The 24,810-nt window shown below is 40.9% G+C and overlaps 1 protein-coding gene across 6 annotated transcripts in view; it reads left to right on the forward strand.

The window, feature by feature from the left end:
• The window catches only part of LOC137341956 (tensin-3-like), a 385,280-nt gene that overhangs the window by 278,236 nt on the left and 82,234 nt on the right, over positions 1-24,810 (forward strand). For all 6 annotated transcript variants that reach the window (XM_068005512.1, XM_068005503.1, XM_068005521.1 and 3 more), the window contains 3 exons: positions 9,846-9,975; positions 16,549-16,614; positions 18,143-18,247. In XM_068005512.1, the coding sequence (XP_067861613.1) occupies positions 9,846-9,975; positions 16,549-16,614; positions 18,143-18,247 (301 nt within the window). The remainder of the gene's footprint in view (positions 1-9,845; positions 9,976-16,548; positions 16,615-18,142; positions 18,248-24,810) is intronic.

A 24,810-nucleotide genomic window follows, 5' to 3' on the forward strand; every position in this document is an offset into this window, starting at 1 on the left:
TGAGATGAGGAGAAACTTCTTCACTCAGAGGGTAGTGGGTCTGTGGAATTTGCTGCCCCAGGAAGCTGTGGAAGCTACATCATTAAATAGATTTAAAACAGAAATAGACAGTTTCCTAGAAGTAAAGGGAATTAGGGGTTACGGGGAGCGGGCAGGAAATTGGACATGAATTTAGATTTGAGGTTAGGATCAGATCAGCCATGATCTTATTGAATGGCGGAGCAGGCTCGAGGGGCCGATTGGCCGACTCCTGCTCCTATTTCTTATGTTCTTATGTTAGGATCAGCCATGATATTGAATGGCGGAGCAGGCTCGAAGGACCAAATGGCCTACTCCTGCTCCTATTTTCTATGTTCCTATGAGCAAATTTTCCAAAAGAGGGATTTTATGGGCTTCTAATTTTAAGTTTACAGATATTATAATCCCTCACATTTTGGTAGAAAACTGTATTTTTCTTCTCGATTTATTCCTTCTCCCAACAGAGAAGGTGGCAGGCTTGCTCACTGGCTTCTGCCAGTGTTACAATGTTATTGGCCACTCTCCCTCCTTATGGGGAGTCACTTGACTCTCCAGCATTAAGCCTTGTCCCAAAAACATGACTGAGATCTTGAACTCATTGTGCCTTTACGAAGATACGAACAATTGCGGACAGGAAAAGATCCTCTGGTCCATCCGACCTGTCCCAGTCAATCGCGATACCCTGTGTTTCACAATATGTACACTCCCCATCCCACAGAAAACCTTTGTGACTGTATTTTAACTTACACTGCCACATCTCAGTATTGCCATATCGCATAGCCCTCCCCATTCTCACCACAACCCCTTCAGTGCTCCCAAGCACCATTAACTCCCAGTGCTCCAACATCCCACAACTCCACTCTCATTTCTCCTAGACCCACACTCCTCTGAATCCTCTCGCAGCCCATGATCCTATCTCCCAACCTGCAGGACTATCCTCCAAACAGTATCAACCAACAAGACTCCTCCTCAACTCCCTAGTACTGCTATATGCAGCTCCCACAACCTACTTCTTTCTGCCTGCAACCTGGAACATCATCTTTACCGTCTTCCTTTGGATCTTGTGCTTAAAAAAAATGTAAGTGGTAAAATTAGGTACATAATTAACTTGAAATAGTAATCATGGCCATTTGACTTGTTCAATCATTGTGAATCAATGACCGTGATAATATATTGTACATGGGATAAAATAGTGTATCTATGATCACCATCTTAAAATAAGAATGTGACAGCCACAATGGAATGTGTATCCACAATTTGCCAGGATATTTCTTCACTCCTGTTGCGTAGCCAACAGTAACACCAGCCCAACAGGGCAGTATCGTATAATTAATATAATAGTATCAAGATTTAGCCACCACATGTTTTGAACATGATTTTACTGCCCTAAATTAAGTAATGTGACGCCTATGTTACACAACAGCACAAGCTTTCCACATGACACATCCCTATGCATTCCCATTGCCTTGCAGACTAGGAACAACAGAAGATAATCCTTAGTTACAGTTTTTCTTTTTCTTGGACTTCCTGCAGTTTAGACCAATAACAGCACAAACTTACAATACTTGTTCTTTCAACTATTGAGGGTCATGGAATCGCCATTGGCTGAAGTAGTACCTGGACTTGCAAGTGGGAAGTCTCCCTTCTGGATTATGGTAAATTTGAGGATTATGTATACAGACTTGCAAAAATCATTTGAATAAGTTCCACATGAAAGGCTACTTGTTAAGCTCAAAGGTTGGACATTCAGGGTAAATCTTGGGAATAGATAAGAAATTGGCTGAAGGCTAGAAATCAGCAGGTACTTGTCAGAGGAGTTATGTTGTCAGGGGAGAAATATTAAATGGGATGCCCAGGGATCAGCATTGGGACACCTACATTAAATCTTGGATTCGGAAACTAAAATCAGATTCAGAGATGGTACCAAACTATGACAGGTTAATTCTGAGATGGCACCTTGGGGACTACAAAAATGAGCTGGCCAAAATGGTCAGGATTTTCCTTACTTGCAGCGATGCCACTGGAACTTTGGCAGGTCGGCTTGCCCCTCCCTGACTGACCCCGGCAAAGTTTCTGGGGTCAACCTTATTTACTTTCTTCAGCAGACTCCCAGGAGGATTTGCACCTGTGCTCGCCAACTCAAAACTGAACGGGGCAGGAATTGGCTGCTGCTGCAGAATTCCAATGAGTGGAATCGCTTATTAGGAAGGAAAACTCTGACTATGTTAATGCCCTGGTTAGACCACATCTGGAGTACTCTGTACAATTCTGGGCACCGCACCTTAGAAAGGATACATTGGCCTTGGAAGGAGTACAGCGCAGATTCACCAGGATGTTGCCAGGACTCCAAGAGTTAGATTATGAGGAGAGATTACATAAACTAGGCTTGTATTCCCTGGAATATGGAAGGTTAAGGGGTGAATTGATTGAGATTTTTAGGATTTTGGAAGGAATTCACAGGGTAGATAAGAGAGAAATTATTTCCGCTGGTGGGGGGAGTCTAGGATAAGAGAACATAACCTTAAAATCAGAGCCAGGCTATTCAGGAGAGAAGTTAGGAAACACTTCTTCACGCAAAGGGTGATGGAAATGTGGAACACTCTCCCGCAAAAAGCAGTAGATGATAGCTCAATTAATAATTTTAAATCTGAGATTGATAGCTTTTTGCTAGCCAAGGGTATTATATGGGACATGGAGCCAAGGTGGTGAATGGAGTTGGGATACAGATCAGCCATGATCTCATTGAATGGCAGAACAGGCTTGAGGGGCTGACTGGCCTACTCCTGTCCCTATGTTCCTATGCATGCACTGGTAGCCCCTGCACTGATTGCTGTGGGCATGCATGTTTTTCTATACATTGCTTATGTAATATTCAGGCTTTCTTAGCACCCAGAGTTGTTACGCTGATGATGACAGAAAATGTGACACATAAAGTCACACTGTCATTATCAGATTATTTTAATACTTCCATGCAGAAGTGGGTGTTTCTGATGTCCATCATCACTTCCAGTGGAAAATGCAATGCATGCAAAAATGCGGGGGAATCTGACATAACAAGTTCCCAACCCAATTCCCCTCTATCACCCACTCCTTTTAAGACACTTCTTAAAGCCTACCTCTTTGACCAAGCTTTTGGTCACCCATCCTAATACCTCCTTCTGTGGCATCACATTTTGTTTGATAACGCTCCTGTGAAGTGCCTTGGGAAGTTTTACTATGTTAAAGGTGCTGTATAAATGGCATGTTGTTGTTGTAGGATTTAAGATGCACTGGAAACAGCTGAAATATATTTAGCATGATTTATGATTATTGCACATTAAGACCTGCAGGGCTTAAAATTTTTAATGATTAATTGACAGTGACGACTAATAAGTTCTATCCACATTAAAATGTTAAGCTAAAAAAACTAAGAAATGACTTGCTGTCAAATTCCTGATTTACAGCAACTACTTGTAGCTAGCTGTCAATGTTTGCATTCTGCTAAATCGTGACAAGGTTAGAATACAAAGGACCAACACAATTAACTGTCTGAATTGAGTGAAATGACAAGTTTCATCTCTCTTGACATTAAATTCACAATTTGTGGTAAACTGTGCAGGCTGCTGCGGTTCTAAATTTTGCTACAAAGTTATAGTATTTTTGCTATGTCCTAGTATCTACCTATGGCAAAAGCTTAGTGATTCAACATTGAATAAAATAGTCCAATATTAAGATAAAACTCAAATCATTATGAAACAGCTTGTTTAACTTCAAAAATGGAAAGACTAGGGATTGGACCACTTTGTCGAATATTCTTGATATTTTTCTAACTTCACAACTTGCATTTTAATTTTTTAAAATTTCTTCCCTTCCTCTTCTGAAGCCAGTTCATTTTCCGAGACATAGAAACAGCTATTTTATGAAAAACAACGTGCACACATATGTAACTTCAGGTGCAGTTGGCTGCATCGTACAGCTAGTTTAGCCGTGTTGGGTTTTAGGTGTAGGAATAAAAGGGCCAATTTTATAAATTTATGCTACCTAGCAGAGAGCTTCACCCGCTGACCACATATACCAGGAGATCATGGCTGAGCTGGCAACAACTTTCTGACCATTGATTTTAATGGATGAAAAATTGTGGACAGTGTACCGCAATTTCCTAACGTACATGGCTGATGGGCAACACTCTCCATTAGCAGCGCATTCATAGAATTGGCCTTAATGTCTCCAATGAAATGAACAGCCTTATCAAAACTTGATTGTTGCATTTATGTACCATTACATCATCTGATTCTTCATGTCCCTACAGAAACACTCATCCTGGTTAAGTTCAAACTAGTAAGGAATGTTTGATGGAATGTTAAAACCTTCCTGATATGAGCGATGTTGGCCAGTTTTTAATCCAGCTGCTCAAGTCTACTTGAGAGGCATATTTCAAAAAGACATTTCCCTGCAACCCATTAAAACTGTGTCTGTGGGTGAAAAGTAGTTGAAACCGAAATGGTTTAGTGAGTAATGACTCATCGCACTGCCTCTTGCTCCAACTTATTCTTTTTCCAGGACCTTTTTGAAATACAAGCTTGCAGTTACCCAGACACAACTTCCTGATTTACTTCATCATCCCTTCTACTGCCCATTTCAATCTTAATGGTGTCCTGATTGAGGATCCTGGCCCTTGACCTAGATTTCTCAGTTTTTTAAAAAAGTGGTCTCTGATGCCTGTCTATTTTACAATACAGAGATCAGTGCTATTTTAGCTGTGCATTTTGGCGACGTATCTCTATCCAGTACAGAATGAGGGTTCAAACTGGCTGCCAATGTCCTATCAGCCCACTGTGTTCAGTGTAACTAATGATGAAGTCATAGTTCAGTGGAAGATAAATATTGAATTTAGACTTGCCAAAGAGCATGTTTTATTTGCTATCTGTCAGTAGCCTTCAAGCTATTCTAGTCAGAGAATGTAAATGTATTGTAGATGTTCTTGTGTCTTTTAGTTGTGCTGATAAAGAATACTTCAGCTTGCAGACAAAAAGGTGATTCCTGGAGGAGCCAGTATGACTTGCTGTGCACAGATGCTTTGGGCATTCTCTGTGTGTGAATGAATTTGTATTCATTGAGATCAAGAGTAGCCATTTTAGGAACAGGAAATTATTGCTGCTTTACATGCAACGGTAGAGGCATCAGCCACTCTCATACTAGGAATAAAAACAACAGCAACTTGCATTTATATAGCGCCTTTAATGTAGTAAAATGTCCAAAGTTGCCAAGGCAAGAAGGTTTCAGTTTCGTGCAGTGGTTTCCTTTGCTATCTCCAACATAAGAAGAACATAAGGAATAGGAGCAGGAGTAGGCCATACGGCCCCTCGAGCCTGCTCTGCCATTCAATAAGATCATGGCTGATCTAAGACCTCAACTCCACTTTCCGGCCTGATCCCCATATCCCTTGATTTCCTTCGAGTCCCAAAATCTATCGATCTCAACCTTTAAAATACTCAATGACTCAGCATCCATGGCCCCCTGGGGTAGAGAATTCCAAGAATTCACAACCCTCTGAGTGAAGAAATTCCTCCTCATCTCAGTCTTATATGGCTGACCCCTTATCCTGCGACTAGAACAACGCTCTAACCCCCACCTGCAGAGAAGTAGTTCTCACTGCATCAATCTATCAGTTCGGTATCTTAGACTGTTTGCCATCATGGCATCCCAGGCAAATCAGAATTAGCATTCCTTTGTCTTTTTCAAGACAAATTATTCTCACAATGTTTCTGCACATATTTGTAGTGAATTGGATATTCAGTTATTTGGAGTAATTTCATGAAAAATAATCCAGCAAAATTTACTCCTTACCCACTTGTTCTGTATTCATTTCTTTAATTAAAAAAAAACTTTGTCAAGAGTTGCATCCCTTTATATTCGTATTTCTGTCCAGTATTTACACTGTTAGATGATCACATGTCTGGTATGAAATGGACAATTGGGGTGACTGCTCAGTAATTTTAATAGTTGAAAACCAGGCATTTTAAAATGATTTGTGGGCTATTTTGCATTCATGCATGTGTAATTGAACCTCCATGCACACCACAGTGGGTTTTGAGCTACACTTCTACCAGGCTGGTTTTGAAGTGAGAAGAAGGTGGCCACGATACTGCACTGCAGCCTCTGCTCAGAGTCTGGTACAGTGACTACACTACAGGCATCTGCACCATCTGCCATATATACAGGCTCACCCAATACTTTTCATTTGCACGTACACTTGTACATGTCTGCATACACTCTCGTGGTCATGTGTTCATATGTACCGCTGTACCTTTCACTAAAGCGTAGCACAAATACATGAGTTCAAATTCCACCATGGCAGTTTGAGAAGTTTAAAAACATATCTGGAAATAAAAAGTTAGTTTCAGTAAAAATTACCATGTAGATGTCAGATTGTTGTAAAAATCCAGCTGTTTCATTAAGAAAACCTGCCATCCTTACCCAGTCTTGCCTGCATGTGACTTTTAACTACCAACTGATGTGTCCCAGCATGCCACTTAGTTGTATCAAACTGCTGCAAAGAATACCACATGGTCTGCAGCAGTTCAACATGAAGGTCTGCTATCACCTTCTCAAAGGCAACTGGCAATAAGTACCAGCCTTGCCAGCGACGCCCACATCCCGAGAATGAATTTTTTTTAAAATGAGGGAGGATACTTTGGACTACCAAGAAACATGAGCTGGAACTTAAGGCTGGAAAAGGTTGCAGAGTTAGGGAGCTGAGATTTATAAGCAAGGATGAGGATTTGGGCTGTTTGTTTATCAATGGAAGTCACAAGGACAGAGGTGATGGGACTTAGTGTGGGGCATCATGCAGGCAGTACAGTTTGGATAAGTTGGAGTTTATGAAAGGTGGAGCCGAGCAGGCTGGTGAGGAGGCCTTTGGAGAAATCAAGTTATAATGATAAAAGTTTCAGCAGGGGGAGGTAACAGAGAAAAGTTAAGTTGTGGAGGTTAAAAAGGAATAATCTACAAAAATAAATATTGTCAATATAATTCATATATTTTGAGATGGAAATAAATGAAAAGAGCAAATTATTATTATTATTGAGAAATGTGTCCAGTAAGACGATGAGAAAAAACACATTGAATTAAATAACAGATACTACTGCTGAATTTTTAAAAAAAAATTTCAGCAGTTGCCAGTTTTATGTTCTAAATTGTTAATATCCCATGATTTTCATTTTTTGAGCTGTCATTAGTTATGCAAAGTTTCATGGTCTGCAGCAGTCCATTAAGATGAGAATATTTGGAGAACCCTGCCATAAGGATACCTTGTAAGCTCACTATTCTTTTTCATTGGCCTTCAAGGATAAAATGAGAGATTTTTCCAAGATTGAAAATTTTAATTTGTGATTCTGTTTGTGATATTATAATATGAAGGAGTCCTTCATCTTTAGATGGATTGCCAGTAGTCTTCCCTGTTTCCAGTTAGGATGAGATTCCTGAAAGTGTAACTCCCTGGAGTTTTTTTTTGTTTGTTCATGAGATGTGGATGTCGCTGGCAAGGCCAGCATTTATTGCCCATCCCTAATGAAGGTGGTGGTGAGCCGCTGCCTTGAACTGCTCCGTTCCGTGTGGTGAAGGTCCTCCCACAGTTAGGTAGGGAGTTCTGGGATTATGACCCAGCGACGATGAAGGAACGGCAATATATTTCCAAGTCAGGATGGTGTGTGACTTGGTGCAGGTGGTGTTGTTCCCATGCACCTGCTGCCCTTGTTCTTCTAGGTGATAGAGGTCACGGGTTTGGGATGTGCTGTCGAAGAAGCCTTGAGTTGCTGCAGTGCATCCTGTAGATGGTACACACTGCAGCCATGGTGCACCGGTGGTGAAAGGAGTGAATGTTTAGGGTGGTGGATGGGGTACCAATCAAGCGAGCTGCTTTGTCCTGGATGATGTCGAGCTTCTTTAAGTATGATTTATGGTCTTAGGTTTGGAAACAAACACCAAGATTTATGTTTGTAGTCTAAACAATCGCAATCCTTGTAGTGTCGCAATGCTGAGTTGCAACACTTTCACAAGAGCATGGAGATATGGCAACAGCAGAAACACATACCAGAATGCACATAAACCTGGTGGTATGACTGCTTGCAAAATTATAATTACTGATTGACAAAACAAGACAGGGGTTGGCAGTCATGTGGAACAAACTTCAGTAAATCCATTACTAGAGGCACAAAGAAACCTTTTCTTCTCATGCTTTGTTTTTTATAACTTGATAATATTTCGGCGAATGTGAACATAGAGGAGAATCTTCAGTTTGGAATGCTTAGTGATTCAAAAGTTTGGAGATTCAACTATTTTATGGATGATTACAAAAATCATTGAAAATTATATTGCTAGGTTCAGGGTGGAATATTAATTGGAGGCTTTTAAAATCATGACCTGGTAACTTTTATATGCATGATTGTGCCTGTCTTAGCAAAAGTTGAAAATTGTGAACACATGCCTTATTGCTTAAGCTGTCTGGTCTGAATAAGTGTCATCAGTATATTGACAGAATGAGAAAATTGATCTTTTTTCAGGCAAACAATAGTGATAAGTATAAAAATCAGAGACAGGATGTGCCCAGTAAATAATGTGTGTTTCTTTCTTGCTAACTGTCCACTCTGAAAGATTGATACGAGGTTTGAGTGAGCAGCTTGGTTGTACTTTGTGTGCCATTTTTGGACCTGTACTTGTGTTACCCATTGGATATTTCCGATATGAGATTAAAAACTCTTTCTAATGTCACACAGCACCATCAGGAATGCTAGTCACATCAAATCCATAAAAAAGGGAAAATTTGTCTCAGTCTGCCCTGTTGAAAGGGTTGAAACTTTTAACTTTGAGGTTGAAATATGATCATTTCTCTGAGGTTACCAGTGATGGTACATACCTGCATTGAAGAAAAGAGTATGATACATTGCCAAAATGATCAGTGCACTGTGTGGCAGTGGTGAAGAGAGCAGAATGGAATTTTTTCCCTAACCCCACTGCCTCGCCAGCGTTCTCCCTTTTAAAAACCTCTTCAAACCTATCTCTTTGATCAAGCTTTTGGTCGTCCCTCCTAATTTCTCCTTTCTTAGCTCGACATCCATTTCCCATCTATCTGTTTGTGAAGTACCTCAGAACTTTTGTTTTACATTAAATCTGCTGTATAAATGCAATTTTTTCTTGCTTCATAAGGTGATAGTTAAAAGGGCAGAGCACAGATCCCAGGTATGATCATGAATTGCATAGACTAGCATTTGGTCTGGTCTTATGTCGAGTACTGAATACCATTCTATTTGCCATACCACAGTAGGAACATTTGCCTCTGAAAGGGGTCAACAGAAGGCAACTAAACTGATACCTGAAGGTTAGGCATCCACGCTACAAGAAGCTAAGGAAACTGTGAATGTTTACATGGGAGAAGAGATAGTTCAGGGTAGATTGTCCTAAGGAATATAAACAATTTCAACTCTAGTAATATTTGATGTAGTAACAAACTCTACAAGGGGACATGGACTGAAGCTCTGAAGAGGACATTGAACAGCCAGTTTAGATTTAATTACTTTACACAGAGGGTGTAGAGTGAACTGCTTGGGAAGACATATCATCTCAGTGAATTCAAGAGGGAACTGGAGAGATGTCTGTCACAGGAACCAATTGAGCACTATGAGAGAGTATATTATGTGATGTTTTTCAGCTTTTGCAATCAGCCTGATAGACTATTAATGGCCTTTGATTCTCCTGTATATCCCTATGGAGTGTGTGGACTATAGTTAAGTTTTGCAATCATTTTAATATTGGTATTATGTACTCAGCGTGAGGAAATTCATTGGTTACAGGTTAAATGCTATCACAAGAAGTACCGTTCTGCAACGAGAGACGTCATATTCCGGCTTCAGTTTCACACAGGCTCTATCCAGGGTTTCGGATTTGTGTTCGGGAAGGACGATCTCGACAATGCCAATAAAGGTAAGTTGATTGAACCTCTATACTATTGTCAATTGTACCTCTGAATTAAATACAGAAAAACAGACAGACAATACTGTGCTTTTGCCATGCTGGTTAACTGTGAGTTTTCATTCTCATCCATACAATTAAAGGGGACTATTCCATGGCATGAGAGGAGAATTGGAGGGCCTGCCACCTTTGCTTGTTTCTCCACACTTCCCAGTAGCCAATTACAGAGCAGCACTGGCAGAGACCTGGGACCAAGTCATCTTTGATGCCAATATTCATGATTCACTTGCAAGTCTCATGATTTTTGCAAGTTTTTTTAATGATTGCAATTTAAACACACAGCTCTCTTGGATCGAACATGCAAGTGAATTGTGGGTGTTGACAACATTGTGTTGTTTCCTCTCTCTCACAGTGCAGGAATGGAATACGATGTGGGGTGGCCTGAGAAGATGGGAAAATACACAAATACCATACATTTGTATAAAACTTACGATGTATTGATCTAAAAGTTTAAAGTTGTGTATCTTCATATTTTTCTGTTGTAAAATCATTGCTAATCATTGAAAAAAGCACTAATCCCAAAGCACTGATTGAAGATTTTTTTAAAAAAGCCACATATGATGATGATAATTTGGAGCAATGTTCAATGTACTCTGAAAAGGGAGATTCTCACATTATATGGTTACTCCAGCTCAAGGATCACAAAGGTGCCCTTTGTATTCAATTGATTATTTTGATGACATAGGAACAGGAGTAGGCCATTGATCATGACTGACCTGTAGCAGAACTCCATCTACCCGCCTTGGTTCTGTAACCCTTAATACCCTTGCCTAACAAAAATTGATCAATCTCAGTTTTGAAATTTTCAAATGACCTAGCTTCAACAGCGTGAGGGTGGAGGAGGCAGGGTTCACCATGGGATCATCCCAGAATGCAAAGATAATCCCTGGCTTCTCTTCTCCATTACAAACTGTCTTCTTAAACTCCTCTCCCTTGCCTCCTCCACTCTCACCTCTAACAATGAGTGTGAGGAGTTGTCAAAAGTAAATTGGGAAATTAGATTAAAGGGTATGACGGTTGATAAACAATGGCAAACATTTAAAGAAATATTTCAATATTTGCAACAAATACGCACTCCATTAAGAAATAAAAAACTCCACGGGAAAAGTGATCCATCCGTGGCTAACTAAAGAAGTTAAGCATAGCATTAGATTAAAAGAAGAGGCCTATAATGTTGCCAAGAAGAGTAGTAAGCCTGAGGATTGGGAAAGTTTTAGAAACCAGCAAAGGATGACCAAAGAATTGATTAAAAAGGGAGAAAATAGAATTTGAAAGTAAACTAGCAAGAAATATAAAAGCGGATTGAAAGAGCTCCTCCAAGTGTGTAAAAAGGAAGAGAGTAGCAAAAGTAAACTTTGGTCCCTTAGAGGCCAAGACAGGAGAAATTATAATGAGCAATCAGGAAATGCAGATGCATTAAACAAATATTTTATATCTGTCTTCACAGTAGAGGACATGAAGAGCATACCAGTAATAGTGGGGAACCAAGGGGTGAATGAGAGTGAGGAACTTAAAGTAATTAATATCAGTAGAGAAAAAATACTTGAGAAACTAATGGGACTAAAAGCCGATAAATCCCCTGGACCTGATAGCCGAGGGGTCATCCGAGGGCTCTAAAAGAGGTGGCTGCAGATGTAGATACATAGCAGCCACATAGAAGGTTGTTACGCAAGATGAGGGCTCATGGGGTTAGGGGTAACATAAGAACATAAGAAATAGGAGCAGGAGTAGGCCAATCGGCCCTTCGAGCCTGCTCCGCCATTCAATAAGATCATGGCTGATCTGATCCTAACCTCAAATCTAAATTCATGTCCAATTTCCTTCCCTTTACTTCTTGGAAACTGTCTATTTCTGTTTTAAATTTATCTAATGATGTAGCTTCCACAGCTTCCTGGGGCAGCAAATTCCACAGACCTACTACCCTCTGAGTGAAGAAGTTTCTCCTCATCTCAGTTTTGAAAGAGCAGCCCCTTATTCTAAGATTATGCCCCCTAGTTCTAGTTTCACCCATCCTTGGGAACATCCTTACCGCACCCACCCGATCAAGCCCCTTCACAATCTTATATGTTTCAATAAGATCGCCTCTCATTCTTCTGAACTCCAATGAGTAGAGTCCCAATCTACTCAACCTCTCCTCATATGTCCGCCCCCTCATCCCCGGGATTAACCGAGTGAACCTTCTTTGTACTGCCTCGAGAGCAAGTATGTCTTTTCTTAAGTATGGAGACCAAAACTGCATGCAATATTCCAGGTGCGGTCTCACCAATACCTTATATAACTGCAGCAATACCTCCCTGTTTTTATATTCTATCCCCCTAGCAATAAAAGCCAACATTCCGTTGGCCTTCTTGATCACCTGCTGCACCTGCAAACTAACTTTTTGATTTTCTTGCACTAGGACCCCCAGATCCCTTTGTGCTGCAGTACTTTCCAGTTTCTCGCCATTAAGATAATAACTTGCTCTCTGATTTTTCCTGCCAAAGTGCATAACCTCACATTTTCCAATATTGTATTGCATCTGCCAAATCTCCGCCCACTCACCCAGCCTGTCTATATCCCCTTGTAGGTTTTTTTGTTCTCCTCACTCTTTACTTTCCCTCCCATCTTTGTATCATCTGCAAACTTTGATACGTTACACTCGGTCCCCTCCTCCAAATCGTTAATATAGATTGTAAAGAGTTGGGGACCCAGCACCGACCCCTGCGGAACACCACTGGCTACTGGTTGCCAGTCCGAGAATGAACCATTCATCCCAACTCTCTGCTTCCTGTTAGATAACCAATCCTCCACCCATGTTACCCATATTACCCCTAATCCAGTGATTCTTTATCTTGAGCAATAATCTTTTATGTGGCACCTTCTGGAAGTCCAAATACACTACGTCCACTGGTTCCCCTTTATCCACGCTGTACGACATGTCCTCAAAGAACTCAAGCAAATTTGTCAGACATGACTTCCCCTTCATAAAGCCATGCTGATTTTAACATATTAGCATGGATTGAGGATTGGTTAACGGACAGAAAAGAGAGAGAAGGGATAAACGGGTCGTTTTCAGGTTGGCAGGCTGTAACTAATGGGATGCCACAAGGATCGTGCTTGGGCCTCAGCTATTTACAATCTATATTAATGACTTAATGAAGAGACTGAGTGTAATGTATCCAAGTTTGCTGACGATACAAAGCTAGATGGGAAAGTAAGCTGTGAGGAGGACACAAAGAGTCTGCAAAGAGATATAGACAGGTTAAGTGAGTGGGCAAGAAGGTGGCAGATGGAGTATAGTGTGGGGAAATGTGAGGTTATTCATTTTGATAACCAGAATAGAAAAACAGAATATTTTTTAAATGGTGAGAAACTATTAAATGTTGTTGTTCAGAGAGACTTGGGTGTCCTCATAAGGGTGAGGAAGTATTACTATTGTACAGGGCTTTGGTGAGACCTCACCTGCAGTACTGCGTACAGCTTTGGTCTCCTTATCCAAGGAAGGATATACTTGCCTTAGAGATGGTGCAACAAAGGTTCACTAGATTAATTCCTGGGATGAGATGGTTGTCCTATGTGGAGAGGTTGAGTAGAATGGGCCTATGCTCTCTGGAATTTAGAAGAATGAGGGTGATCTTATTGAAACACACAAGATTCTGAGGGGGCTTGATAGAGTCGATGCTGAGAGTTTGTTTCCCCTGGCTGGAGAGTCTAGAACTGGAGGGCATAGTCGCAGGATAAGGGGTCAGCCATTTAAGACTGAGATAATGAGGAATTTCTTCCCTCAGAGGGTTGTGAATCTTTGGAATTCTCTACCCCAGAGGGCTGTGGATGCTCAGTCGTTGTGTATATTCAAGGCTGATAGATTTTTGGACTCTATGGGGATCAGGCAGGAAAGTGGAGTTGAGGTCGATGATCAGCCACGATCTGATTGAATGGCAGAGCAGGCTCGAGGGGCGGATGGCCTACTCCTGCTCCTAGTTCTTATGTTCTTATGTACACTGATGACACCCAGCTCTACCTCATCTCCACCTTCCACTGTCTCTGATTTATCACACTGCTTGTCCGACATCCAGTACTGGATGAGCAAAACTTTCCTCCTCAAACTCTGTTCCCTAGCCACTGACTCCATTCCTCTCCCTGGCCATTGTCTGAGGCTGAACCAGACCATTGGCGACTTTGGCCTTGAGATGAGCTTCCAACCACGTATCCGCTCCATCACCAAGATTGCCTACTTCAACCTCCGTAACATCACCTGTCTCCACCCCTGCCTCAGCTCATCTGCTGCTGAAGCCCTCATCTATGACTTTGTTACCTCTATACTTGACTGTTCCAATGCTCTCCTGGCCGGCCTCCCAGCTGTCACCCTCCTTAAACTTGAGCTCATCCAAAATTCTGCAGCTCGTATCCTAACTTGCACCAAGCTCCATTCACCCATCACCCCTGTGCTCGATGACCTACATTGGCTCCCGCTCTGGGAATGCCTCGATTTTAAAGTTCTCATCCTTGTTTTCAAATCCCTCCATGGCCTCGCCCCTCTCTATCTCTGTAACCTCCTCCAGCCCTGCAACCCTCTGAGATCTCTGCACTCCTCAATTTCTGGCCTTTTGCGCATCTCCGATTTTAATTGCTCCACCATTAGCGACCGTGCCTTCAGCTGCCGAGGCACTAAGCTCTGCAAGTCCCTCCCTAAACCTCTCCACCTCTCTCTCCTTCTTTAAGACGCTCCTTAAAACCTCCCTCTTCTGTCCTAATATCTCCTTATGTAGCTCGGTGTCAAATTTTGTTTGATAACATTCCTGTACAGTGCCTTGGAATATTTTACTATATTAAAGACGCTGTATAAATGTAAGCTGTTGTTGAGAGAGTTCCAGATTTCCACTACCCTTTGAATGATGAAGTGTTTTATGACATCACCCCTGAATGGCCTAGCTCTAATTTTGTTCTGGGCTCTCCCACCAGAGGAAATAGTTTCCGTCTATCTATCCTATCGAATCCTTTAATCATCTTAAACACCTCAATTAGACCACCCCTTAATCTTCTATATTCAAGAGAATACAAGCCTAGTCTGTGCAACCTGTCCTCATAATTTAACCATTTTAGCACCGACATCATTCTGATGAATCTGTGCTGCACCCTCCAAGGCTAATATATCCTTCCTGAGGTGTGGTGCCAAGAACTGAATGCATACTCCAGATGTTGCCTAACCTGAGCGCTACAGCTGTAACATAACTTCCACTCCTTTGTATTCCAGTCCTCTTGAGATAAAGGCCAACCTTCCATCAGCCTTTTTCATTGTTCTTTGTATCTGTCCTCTAGCTTTTTGTGATTTCTGTACTTGGACCCTTAAATCTCCATGCTCATCCACAGTTCCTAGCTTCTCACCATTTAGAAAATACCCAGATCTGTCTTTTTTAGATCCAAAGTGGATGACCTTACATCTGCCACAGTTTTGCCCACTCACTTAATCTATCTATATCCCTTTGCAACTTTCTGCTCCCATCTATACTATTTGCTGTGCCACCTAACTTAGTTTCGTCAGCAAACTTGGATATACGGTTCTCTATTCCTTTATCCAAGATGTGGAGATGCCGGTGATGGACTGGGGTTGACAATTGTAAACAATTTTACAACACCAAGTTATAGTCCAGCAATTTTATTTTAAATTCACAAGCTTTCGGAGGCTACCTCCTTCGTCAGGTGAACGATGTGAAAATGAAATCCTCGAGATGAGGCATCTCGAGGATTTCATTTTCACATCGTTCACCTGACGAAGGAGGTAGCCTCCGAAAGCTTGTGAATTTAAAATAAAATTGCTGGACTATAACTTGGTGTTGTAAAATTGTTTACCTTTATCCAAGTCATTTATAAATATAGTGAAAAGCTGCGGCCCCCGTACGGATCCCTGCTGGACACCACTCGTCACATTCTGCCAATTTGAGTACATACCCATTATTCCTACCTCCTAACAAATTCTTTATCCAAGTCAATAGATTGCCTCCAATTCCATGCGCTCTCATTTTTGTTAACCGTCACTTCTGTGGAACCTTGTCGAATGCCTTCTGGAAGTCCATATAAATAACATCCATAGACATTCTCTTATCTACCACATTAGTAACCTCCTCAAAAAATTCAACTATGTTCATTAGACACTGACTTACCCTTTGCAAATCCATGCTGGCTCTCTCTGATCAGCTCATATTTGTCCAAATGCTCAGTCATGCTGTCCCTAATAACAGAACAGAACCTAGTAACTTCCCCACAACTGATGTTAAATTAATAGGCCTACAATTTCCTGTTTATTTCTCTTACCCTTCTTAAATAGTGGAGTGAGAATGACAATTTTCCAATCCAAGGGGACAACTCTTGAATCGAGAGAGGTTTGGAAAATCAGGACTAATTCATCAGTGTGATGAATAAAGATCTAAATTGTGATTTTTGTAATGAGTACTAATTAGACTAAAAATAGTGAGAACAGTTCCTTTAAATCCAAGTAATTGAAATTTCTAACTCTAACAGTCATTTAATTTTACAATTTTATTCTAGATGACAGGTTTCCTGAATATGGGAAGATTGAGCTGGTATTCTCAGCCAGCCCAGAGAAAATACAAGGTATGTACAGTTATTTAATTTTTTTTTCTTCCTCAGCACAATTCATTTAGGAGCTGATTTTAAGGTTATGTTCAAGAGAATGCATCAAGGAATTTATTGTCAAGTGGTGACCGTTGTTAGTGATCAACTATTCAGTTATGTCTTCTGATTTCATAAAATACTGGAGTCAATTATGTGAACTAGGTCCAATGGGCAAAAAGAGTAAGCTTGCACCCCGATTTACTGCTAAAAGCCAAGTGACATATATACTTTGTCCATCTACATTTTATAGGGGAAAATGTTCTGAAGCTATTAAATTTTTTATCATCTGTTCCCATGCTCATTTGTTGTTGGCCACAGCAGTAATTCATTGTGCAGCCACCTCCCAAGTAGAGCACACTTCCCCTGTAAGAGGATAAAACAGGACAACCCTCCTTTCACGCAGAAGCACCTCCAACACAGTATGTAGAATGGGAAGGTCTGTGATGTTCTCCAGCCATCTTCAGTCTTCTCCAGTAAAACTTTCTGGCCAGCGATATCGTAAAAATAAAAGCCTTTAAAATAGCAACAGGAACCCTTTCAGCGCTGAGGCTGTACTCAATTTCCTGACCCCTCCCACTGGCAAGTTCAGTCTGGGCTGGAAGCTCATTATGACTCAAGACATTGGTGATATCAGGGTGTGCAAAGCTTACCCTACCGAGGCAGTGGAAAGGACTGAGAGAAGGTCCAGAAGAAAGATTCCAGGACATCAGTCTAATATTATAATATGAATGTGTCCTCTCAGTGCAATATGTGTGTTAAAAGGAAAATCAAAAAGGGTGAGAAAAACAGTTGAGTAAATCAAAACTAAGAGCTCACTCCAAAATATTTTACAAACATAAAATGGTCAGATAATTTATTAAGCAAAGTTTTACTGTACAAGTTAAGGCATAAATGATCATTTTCCTTTTTGCTTCTCCATGGAAATTTTGAGTGAGCTAAGTTTACCTTCTTAGTGATGGGTTTGCTGTCTGTTACTTTGTTTAAAAAGGACTTCAAACTGACAGAATTTGGAGCTAACAATGCCCCAAGAGCTTCCTCATAAAAAGTAACCCTTTATTACATTCAAAAATAAATGTCTCAAATGGAAAGCAGTTAGATTTATGTATATTAAACATAATTACAGAGATTACAGTTAGAAATTGTATCTTTTGAATGTTCTGTTCTTAATGGATGTAAGTGAAACGAATCACAACTGTGGGCGTGTGCTGACTCTTGTGGGATTCTGGATCAGATACATCATTAATCCAAGCTCTGAAACTTCCTTTCTAAGCTTTCCATTCAAACAGTTGTTTTTATTTATTCTTAAACAGCTGCAACTACATTTTGATAGTATCTCACAATGGATGAAAGATACATCTTCTTGCATGTTGAAAACAATATCACAAAATCCATCAGTTGGAGTAAGACAGATGTTGTCAGGAATATATTTGCTCCAGTAAACAGCTTATGAGAATGTAAAGCCATTTGTAATTGTACATGTCATGCTAAACATATTCTCCTTTTATAGATTCTGAGCATCTTCAGAATGATCATGGTGTAACTGTGGATTATAACACTGCTGATCCATTGATTCGATGGGACTCGTATGAGGTCCTCAACGCTGATGGGGAAGGTAAGACAGGCGTATTGCATTAAATCTTATTTGGATAATCTATGTTATTTGTTTAATGTTTGTTCTCACTAAAGGAGGGATGTTAGTGGAATGGAATAGTATCCATTTTGGGCGCCCAGTGTCGCAGCATGTACTTTCAAGTCAGTTATTATACAATTAGATGTCGAATAAAGTTCCCTGCACTCTGCCCCAATAATATGCCTCAGTGCTAGCCTAGGAACAGCACTCCCTACTGCAGCAATGTGATGTGTTTCCATTTCTTACACCAGCAATAACAAGAGTGAGAGTGTGGGTACTTTAGTGCTGTCGGCCAGTGCCCACCGGGAACTGGATTGAAAATGCCCAAAATCGCTCCATGTAAAACCCTTACAGGTAGACATCCAACAAAGGAGACTTTCATCCCAGGAGTGAAATTGCAGTAAGTCAGGCACTGGCCTATCAACTCTGACTAATATATCTGACATATCGTGCAGGTAAGGTTGTAGAGGTACTCAGTATAACTATTATCCACACCTTCCTCCTGAATAGTATAAACCAAGTCCTCCACTCTATAATGTGTATTCTACTTAGCAAATGTGAGCAATCTAATGTAACTAATTTAGATTGTGTAATCTATTTTAAAACTCCCTTCTACGCACCCCTCCTCTGCATGGGAATCATTAAGGCATCAGTTCCTATTGTGATATTCCCTGAAGCACAGTACACTTACTTAGCATTTTGCACTTCTAAGGCCTTGTCATTGTTTTAAAAAAAACTTAAGGAATAACAAATGTAAAATTTTAAATAAATGATAAAGTTGTGAAAATACATTTCAAGGAAAAGTTAATTCAGTTATGGAAAGTACTGAAATTCTAAACTGGTTTCTAAGGAATACTTGCATTTATAAATCACCTGATCATGTCAGGAAAATGTCTCAAAGTGCTTCATGCAGTGAAATACTTTGTGGAGTGCAGTAACTGTTAAGTAGGCAAACGTGTCTGCCATTGCTCCGCTGCAGCATCCCAAGAACAGCATTAAGATGATTGATCAATTAATATGATTTTTTTTATGGTATTGATTGATGGAGAAGCATTGGCATGTGTTGAATAATGCCATGGGATCTTTAATGTCCACCTGAACAGGCAGTGCGTGCGCGCACACACACACACACACACACACACACACACACTATTGGGAAAAGCCAAATACCGCTAACCTCCAATACGTGTGTCCCTTCAAGAGGAAGCAACTTAAAAACAAATATCAGGACTAAGATTATCCTAAATGAAACAAAAAGTAGGTGTGCAAAATAAATTAGAATAAAGGAAATGTAGAACATGGATTGCGCTTAGTTGAAGTAAAAGGTAGCAGACGTAGGAGGCTAGCTTTTTCTCTACAGCGATTTCACTGCTGACGTACGCTGGGACTGCACTTCTGCTTGTCGATGTAAGCCTGCCATGATCCCATCCTATTTCCCTGGGTTCATATAATTTTAAAAGTAACAGTGTGCTCCCAGTGCTTTTGTGCCCTCTATTGGGTGTTCACCTATGTGGGGCAGGGGAAAAGAACCTAGTGCTGTTACATCATTAAATTGGGTGCAGCAACTTAAACGGGACATGTTAGCCATTTCCTGCTTAAAACAATTTGGGCCACTACAGTGTTTGAGGCAGGTGGTTCTTCATGGCATTGAGCTTCCATCATTTGCAGACTTTTTAGTTGAGATGTTAATGGCTAGAATCTGATAAAGGAGAACCCAAATTTTTACACTGAGAGAAGGAGACCCCTGAAGGGCATGATCAGATCCAGTAGGAGGACGTGGCCTTCGCAGTGAGTGCCACCTCCAGTAACTGCTGCACAGTTGCTTAATGCAAGAAGTAGTTCAATGACCTCACCACATTAGGCAAGGTAATGAGGAAATCATAACTTGAACCAATGCAATGTCAGATTTCCACCCACATTAACCTCCCTGTCTTAAACACCATGTGCTACTTCCCTGAAATATCCATGAAAGACCATAAAACCTTTTCTTCCTCTTCATTTACAGACAAACATGTAGGAAAGCAGTGAGAGGCTCGTAGGATATGCATGTTTACTTCATCTGTTAAGGAATGCTTTCTGGCACCGGGGCTGCATTCCATATGATGGCACACAGAGAGATTTCACACACTGAAAGAGGCCCATAACCAAAGAAAATGAAGGGTAATCTCAGTCCCTAAGGCCCCTGCTGGAAAGCATCATCCAGCTGCCTCAGAACTAAGAAGTAGGTTAGGATTGAAAGGGAACATCACTGTAGACACCAAGGACAGGTACAAAGATATAAAGCAGTTGGAAGGCAAGAGGATTTGTTTTCATGAAAATGTTTTTTATCACTGATGTGTGGAATGACTCAGAGCAGGGAAATGCCTGCCATGAAGAGCAATGGAAAGTTTTCCAAATGGCAGCCTTGTAATGTGCAGCCAGTTAACCAGCTATACTGTGGGGACCTACCACTCAACACAACTGGCTGTGATGTTTTAGCTATTTCCCACTACAGAGAGAATAGTACCGTACATGATGATAATGGCATTGCATCATAACATCATCAACGTGCACATCTGCTGCCAAATGACCATGTACATTGGCCCCAGAAAGACACAGTAAAAATAGGTCTTCCAGACCATTGGTCACAAAAAAAATGCCCGAGATACAATTTGATATGGCCACTGCCTACAGAGAACCTGCACTACAGAGCTGACAGCTGAAAAACAATATTAAAACTGCCATAGTGGCATAATTTACCCATCGTTTTTCAGGATTTCCTTGAAATTCAAGTGCATTAGTAAGCAGCCAGAAGAATAAGAATTATCACTGATGTGTGGAATGACTCAGAACAGGGAAATGCCTGCCACGAAGAGCAGTGGAATGTTTCCCAAATGGTAGCCTTGTAATGGCGGCTGAAAATTCCCATCAGTTCGATGGATGAAGAAGTGAGCAATCTTAAAAAAAAAAGTAATTACTTCTCCAGAACTTAATTCATCCTCTATCACTAGTTAAACTATACACTTCATGTAGAAGATGCATATATCATTGGTATATATAAATAATAGGGAATTTAGTCACTTCACTACACGGAAAGTCACACTAGTTGTCCTGTAGAGTTGATAATTCTGTACTTTATCTAAATGAGATTTCTGCATGTAAGATTAAACCACCACCAATTTGTGACATTGATTTCAATTCACTTTGGAATTGGTAAAAGAAGTAATTCATTGTACAGTCTGTTTATAGACGTGTGTCTGAATTGGACGTTTGGCTGGAAAGATTTTTTCTATTTGACACAAAGGTAAATAGTCTGAGTATGATGATTTTGTAACTTTACTTGGATTGTTATTTAAAAATAAGGGCATGTTTTGACCTTCTGTGTATGTGTTTATGGGGGGTTTATCACTTTTTTCAAAGTAGTTTTGCTAGGAGCCTAGTGGAATGCTAATATGTCTCAGTGAGATTTTATTGAAAACATAGAGTGCTGAATTTACTCGTGTGTGAAATCTGCAGTCTTTTGTATAAAAAGCTGAGTCCTGTGTTGGGGAGGGGAGGGAGGAAACATTGTAACAGCAAACTGTTCTAACATCGTGATATTGCTTGCTACATATCAACTTCAATGCCTCATCTAATGAGCATATTCTGTTGAGACTACGGCATTTTGAATGGTGCCAACCATAGTAGGACAAATTCTCCCAGAATTACCAATTCCAATACAAAACATCATTTTGTTTCTGGATTTGATTTTGTGATAAAGAAATAAAATCACCGTTGTTATATTTGAAGCTTGTTGTGGATGAGCAGAAATGTCCTCCAATTTAATGTTGGGAAGAATGAAGCCATTGTCTTTGGTCCCCACCACAAACTCTGTTCCCTGGCCACTGACTCCATCCCTCTTCCTAGCCACTGCCTGAGGCTGAACCAGACTGTTTGTGACCTCGGCGACCTATTTGTCCCGAAGCTGAGCTTCCGACCCCATATTCTCTCCATCACCAAGACCGCCTACTTCCACCTCCATAATATCATTCGGTCACCTCCTCTGCCTCAGCTCATTTTTTTTATTCGTTCATGGGATGTGGGCGTCGCTGGCAAGGCCGGCATTTATTGCCCATCCCTAACTGCCCTTGAGAAGGTGGTGGTGAGCCGCCTTCTTGAACCGCTGCAGTCCGTGTGGTGAAGGTTCTCCCACAGTGCTGTTAGGTAGGGAGTTCCAGGATTTTGACCCAGCGACGATGAAGGAACGGTGATATATTTCCAAGTGGGCATGGTGTGTGACTTGGAGGGGAACGTGCAGGTGGTGTTTTTCCCATGAGCCTGCTGCCCTTGTCCTTCTAGGTGGTAAAGGTCGTGGATTTGGGAGGTGCTGCTGTAACCCTCATCCATGCTTTTGTTACCTCCAGACACTACTATTCCAGTGCTCTCCTAGCTGGCTTCCCATCTTCCACCCTCTATAAACTTGAGCTCATCCAAAACTCTGCTGCCCATAGCCTATCTCGCACCAAGTCCTGTTCACCTATCACCCCTGTGCTCGCTGACCCACATTGGCTCCCAGTCCAGCAAAGCCTCAATTTTAAAATTCTCATCCTTGTTTTCAAATCCCTTCATGGTCTTGCCCCTCCCTATCTCTAACCTCTAACCCTACAACCCTCCGACATCTCTGTGCTCCTCCAATTCTGGCCTCTTGCGCATCCCCGATTTTCATCAGTCCACCATTGGCGGTCGTGCTTTCAGCGGCCTAGGCCCTAAACTCTGGAATTGTCGACACCTCTCGCCTCCTTTAACACGCTCCTTATGTGGCTTAGTGTCCATCTTTGTCTGAATACGCTCCTGTGAAGCGTCTTGGGATGTTTTACTACATTAAAGACATTATATAAATGCAAGTTTTTGTTGTTGAAGCAGTCTTGAGTCTGTGAATTATATCATAAAGAACCCCTTCTGTTATTTTAGTGGAGGCATTAACCCTTTTATTATAAATGGTTTACCATTTTCATAAAATAGTGGAGAGCAGGAATTCAGATGACCACATCAAGCATTTGTATGCTATTAGCCCATGCATAATTTCAGGGCGATTATCTTTATTGGTTACAACCGGTCTGTTCTAGGCTCTGAGAATTCTGACCAAACAGCTGGACTGGGTTAACAAAATGAATGCCTTCAACACGCAGTCACCAAGTTACGTGTAGTATGATTTCAATCACTAGGCATAAATTCCACTGGTGCTTGCAGCCAGCTTGAACACACATGAAATCCCGCCCCCTTGTTTACATTTTCCATTGCCATATTTGGCCAGTGAGAAGTCTCATGCATATCTTGTAAGACCAGTCACCTTCAGTGGGAGGAAAGCGCACAACATAATGAAAAATAAGGGCCCCTTTCCAATGCTGTTGCTGCACTGTAAGCCTGGAGTGCAGTGATTCTCCCTAAAGCTGCACTCTTCAGAGGAACCTTTAGTACCTGCAGTAATGAAACACAGTGTGAAAGGTAAGATGTTTGTATTTGCATAGATCATGGTTTGTAAAGTTTGTATGTGTTTGGGGGTAGAGGAGATAAAGAAGGAAAATGGGACAAGCCAAAGTTTTAAAAAAACCTTCTTGTGAAAAGGAATGTAGTAATGAACATGCCCAGAGTTGCCTCAATATGCAAATATTTCAATGAATCGTTTGGTTTAGCTGCTTTCTCTGAACTACACACCGCCTCATCGGATCGGATATTTATTCTTACTGTGAGTTTTGTGCTAATTGCAAGTAGGGTTAGCATGTGGATGAGGCCCAGATGTGTTTACCTAGCTGGAATCAATTTGCCTCTATTTTTACAAGTGTTGAGTGAGTGGCAAAAGGATAGCTGTAGGGTGTGTTATCAGCTTGAAATGCCTTTATCTAGTTTACTTCTATTTGGATTTTGTGGCAGGACACTCCAGACAGATAAGGATTAAAAAGATGGTAGCACTGTGTAAAAGGAAGAGAATAGATTTTTAATTTTATTTATTAATTTCAGTCTAGTGGTTTGATGATGTTGAGATCAATTTTTCCACTTTAATATATAGACATGCTCCAGCATTATTCAAAATACTGAGGTCTTTGAACTTGGTTAATCTGTAATTAGGGTATTTCATTTAGCAAACAAAATTGTGAAATGTACACATCTAGAGAGAGAGTTGGCAATTCATCAAGCTACCTGTGCCTTCAGTTGTGTTTATAATGTTTGAACGTGGATAATTTCTGCGTTTCAATTCTATCCCTCTCGAAATGAACCCTAGAGCTTGATTTGCCTTTTTTTATGGCCTTATTAACCTGCGTTGCTACTTTTGGTGATTTGTGTATCTGTACCCTTAAACCCCTCTCCAAGCAGTATGCGGCCTCCATATTCTTATCAAAATGCACCACCTCACACTTATCAATATTGAAATTCACTTGCCAATTACACGCCCATTCTGCAAGTTTATTAATGTCCTCTTGCATTTTAACGCATTCTTCCTCCGCATTGATTACATCCCCCAATTTGGTGTCATCCGCAAATTCTGAAATTGGATTCCCGAATCCATATCGTTAATGTAAATTGTGAAC

This window comes from Heptranchias perlo, chromosome 2 (genome assembly GCF_035084215.1).
Source record: "Heptranchias perlo isolate sHepPer1 chromosome 2, sHepPer1.hap1, whole genome shotgun sequence".
Classification (NCBI taxonomy): domain Eukaryota; kingdom Metazoa; phylum Chordata; class Chondrichthyes; order Hexanchiformes; family Hexanchidae; genus Heptranchias; species Heptranchias perlo.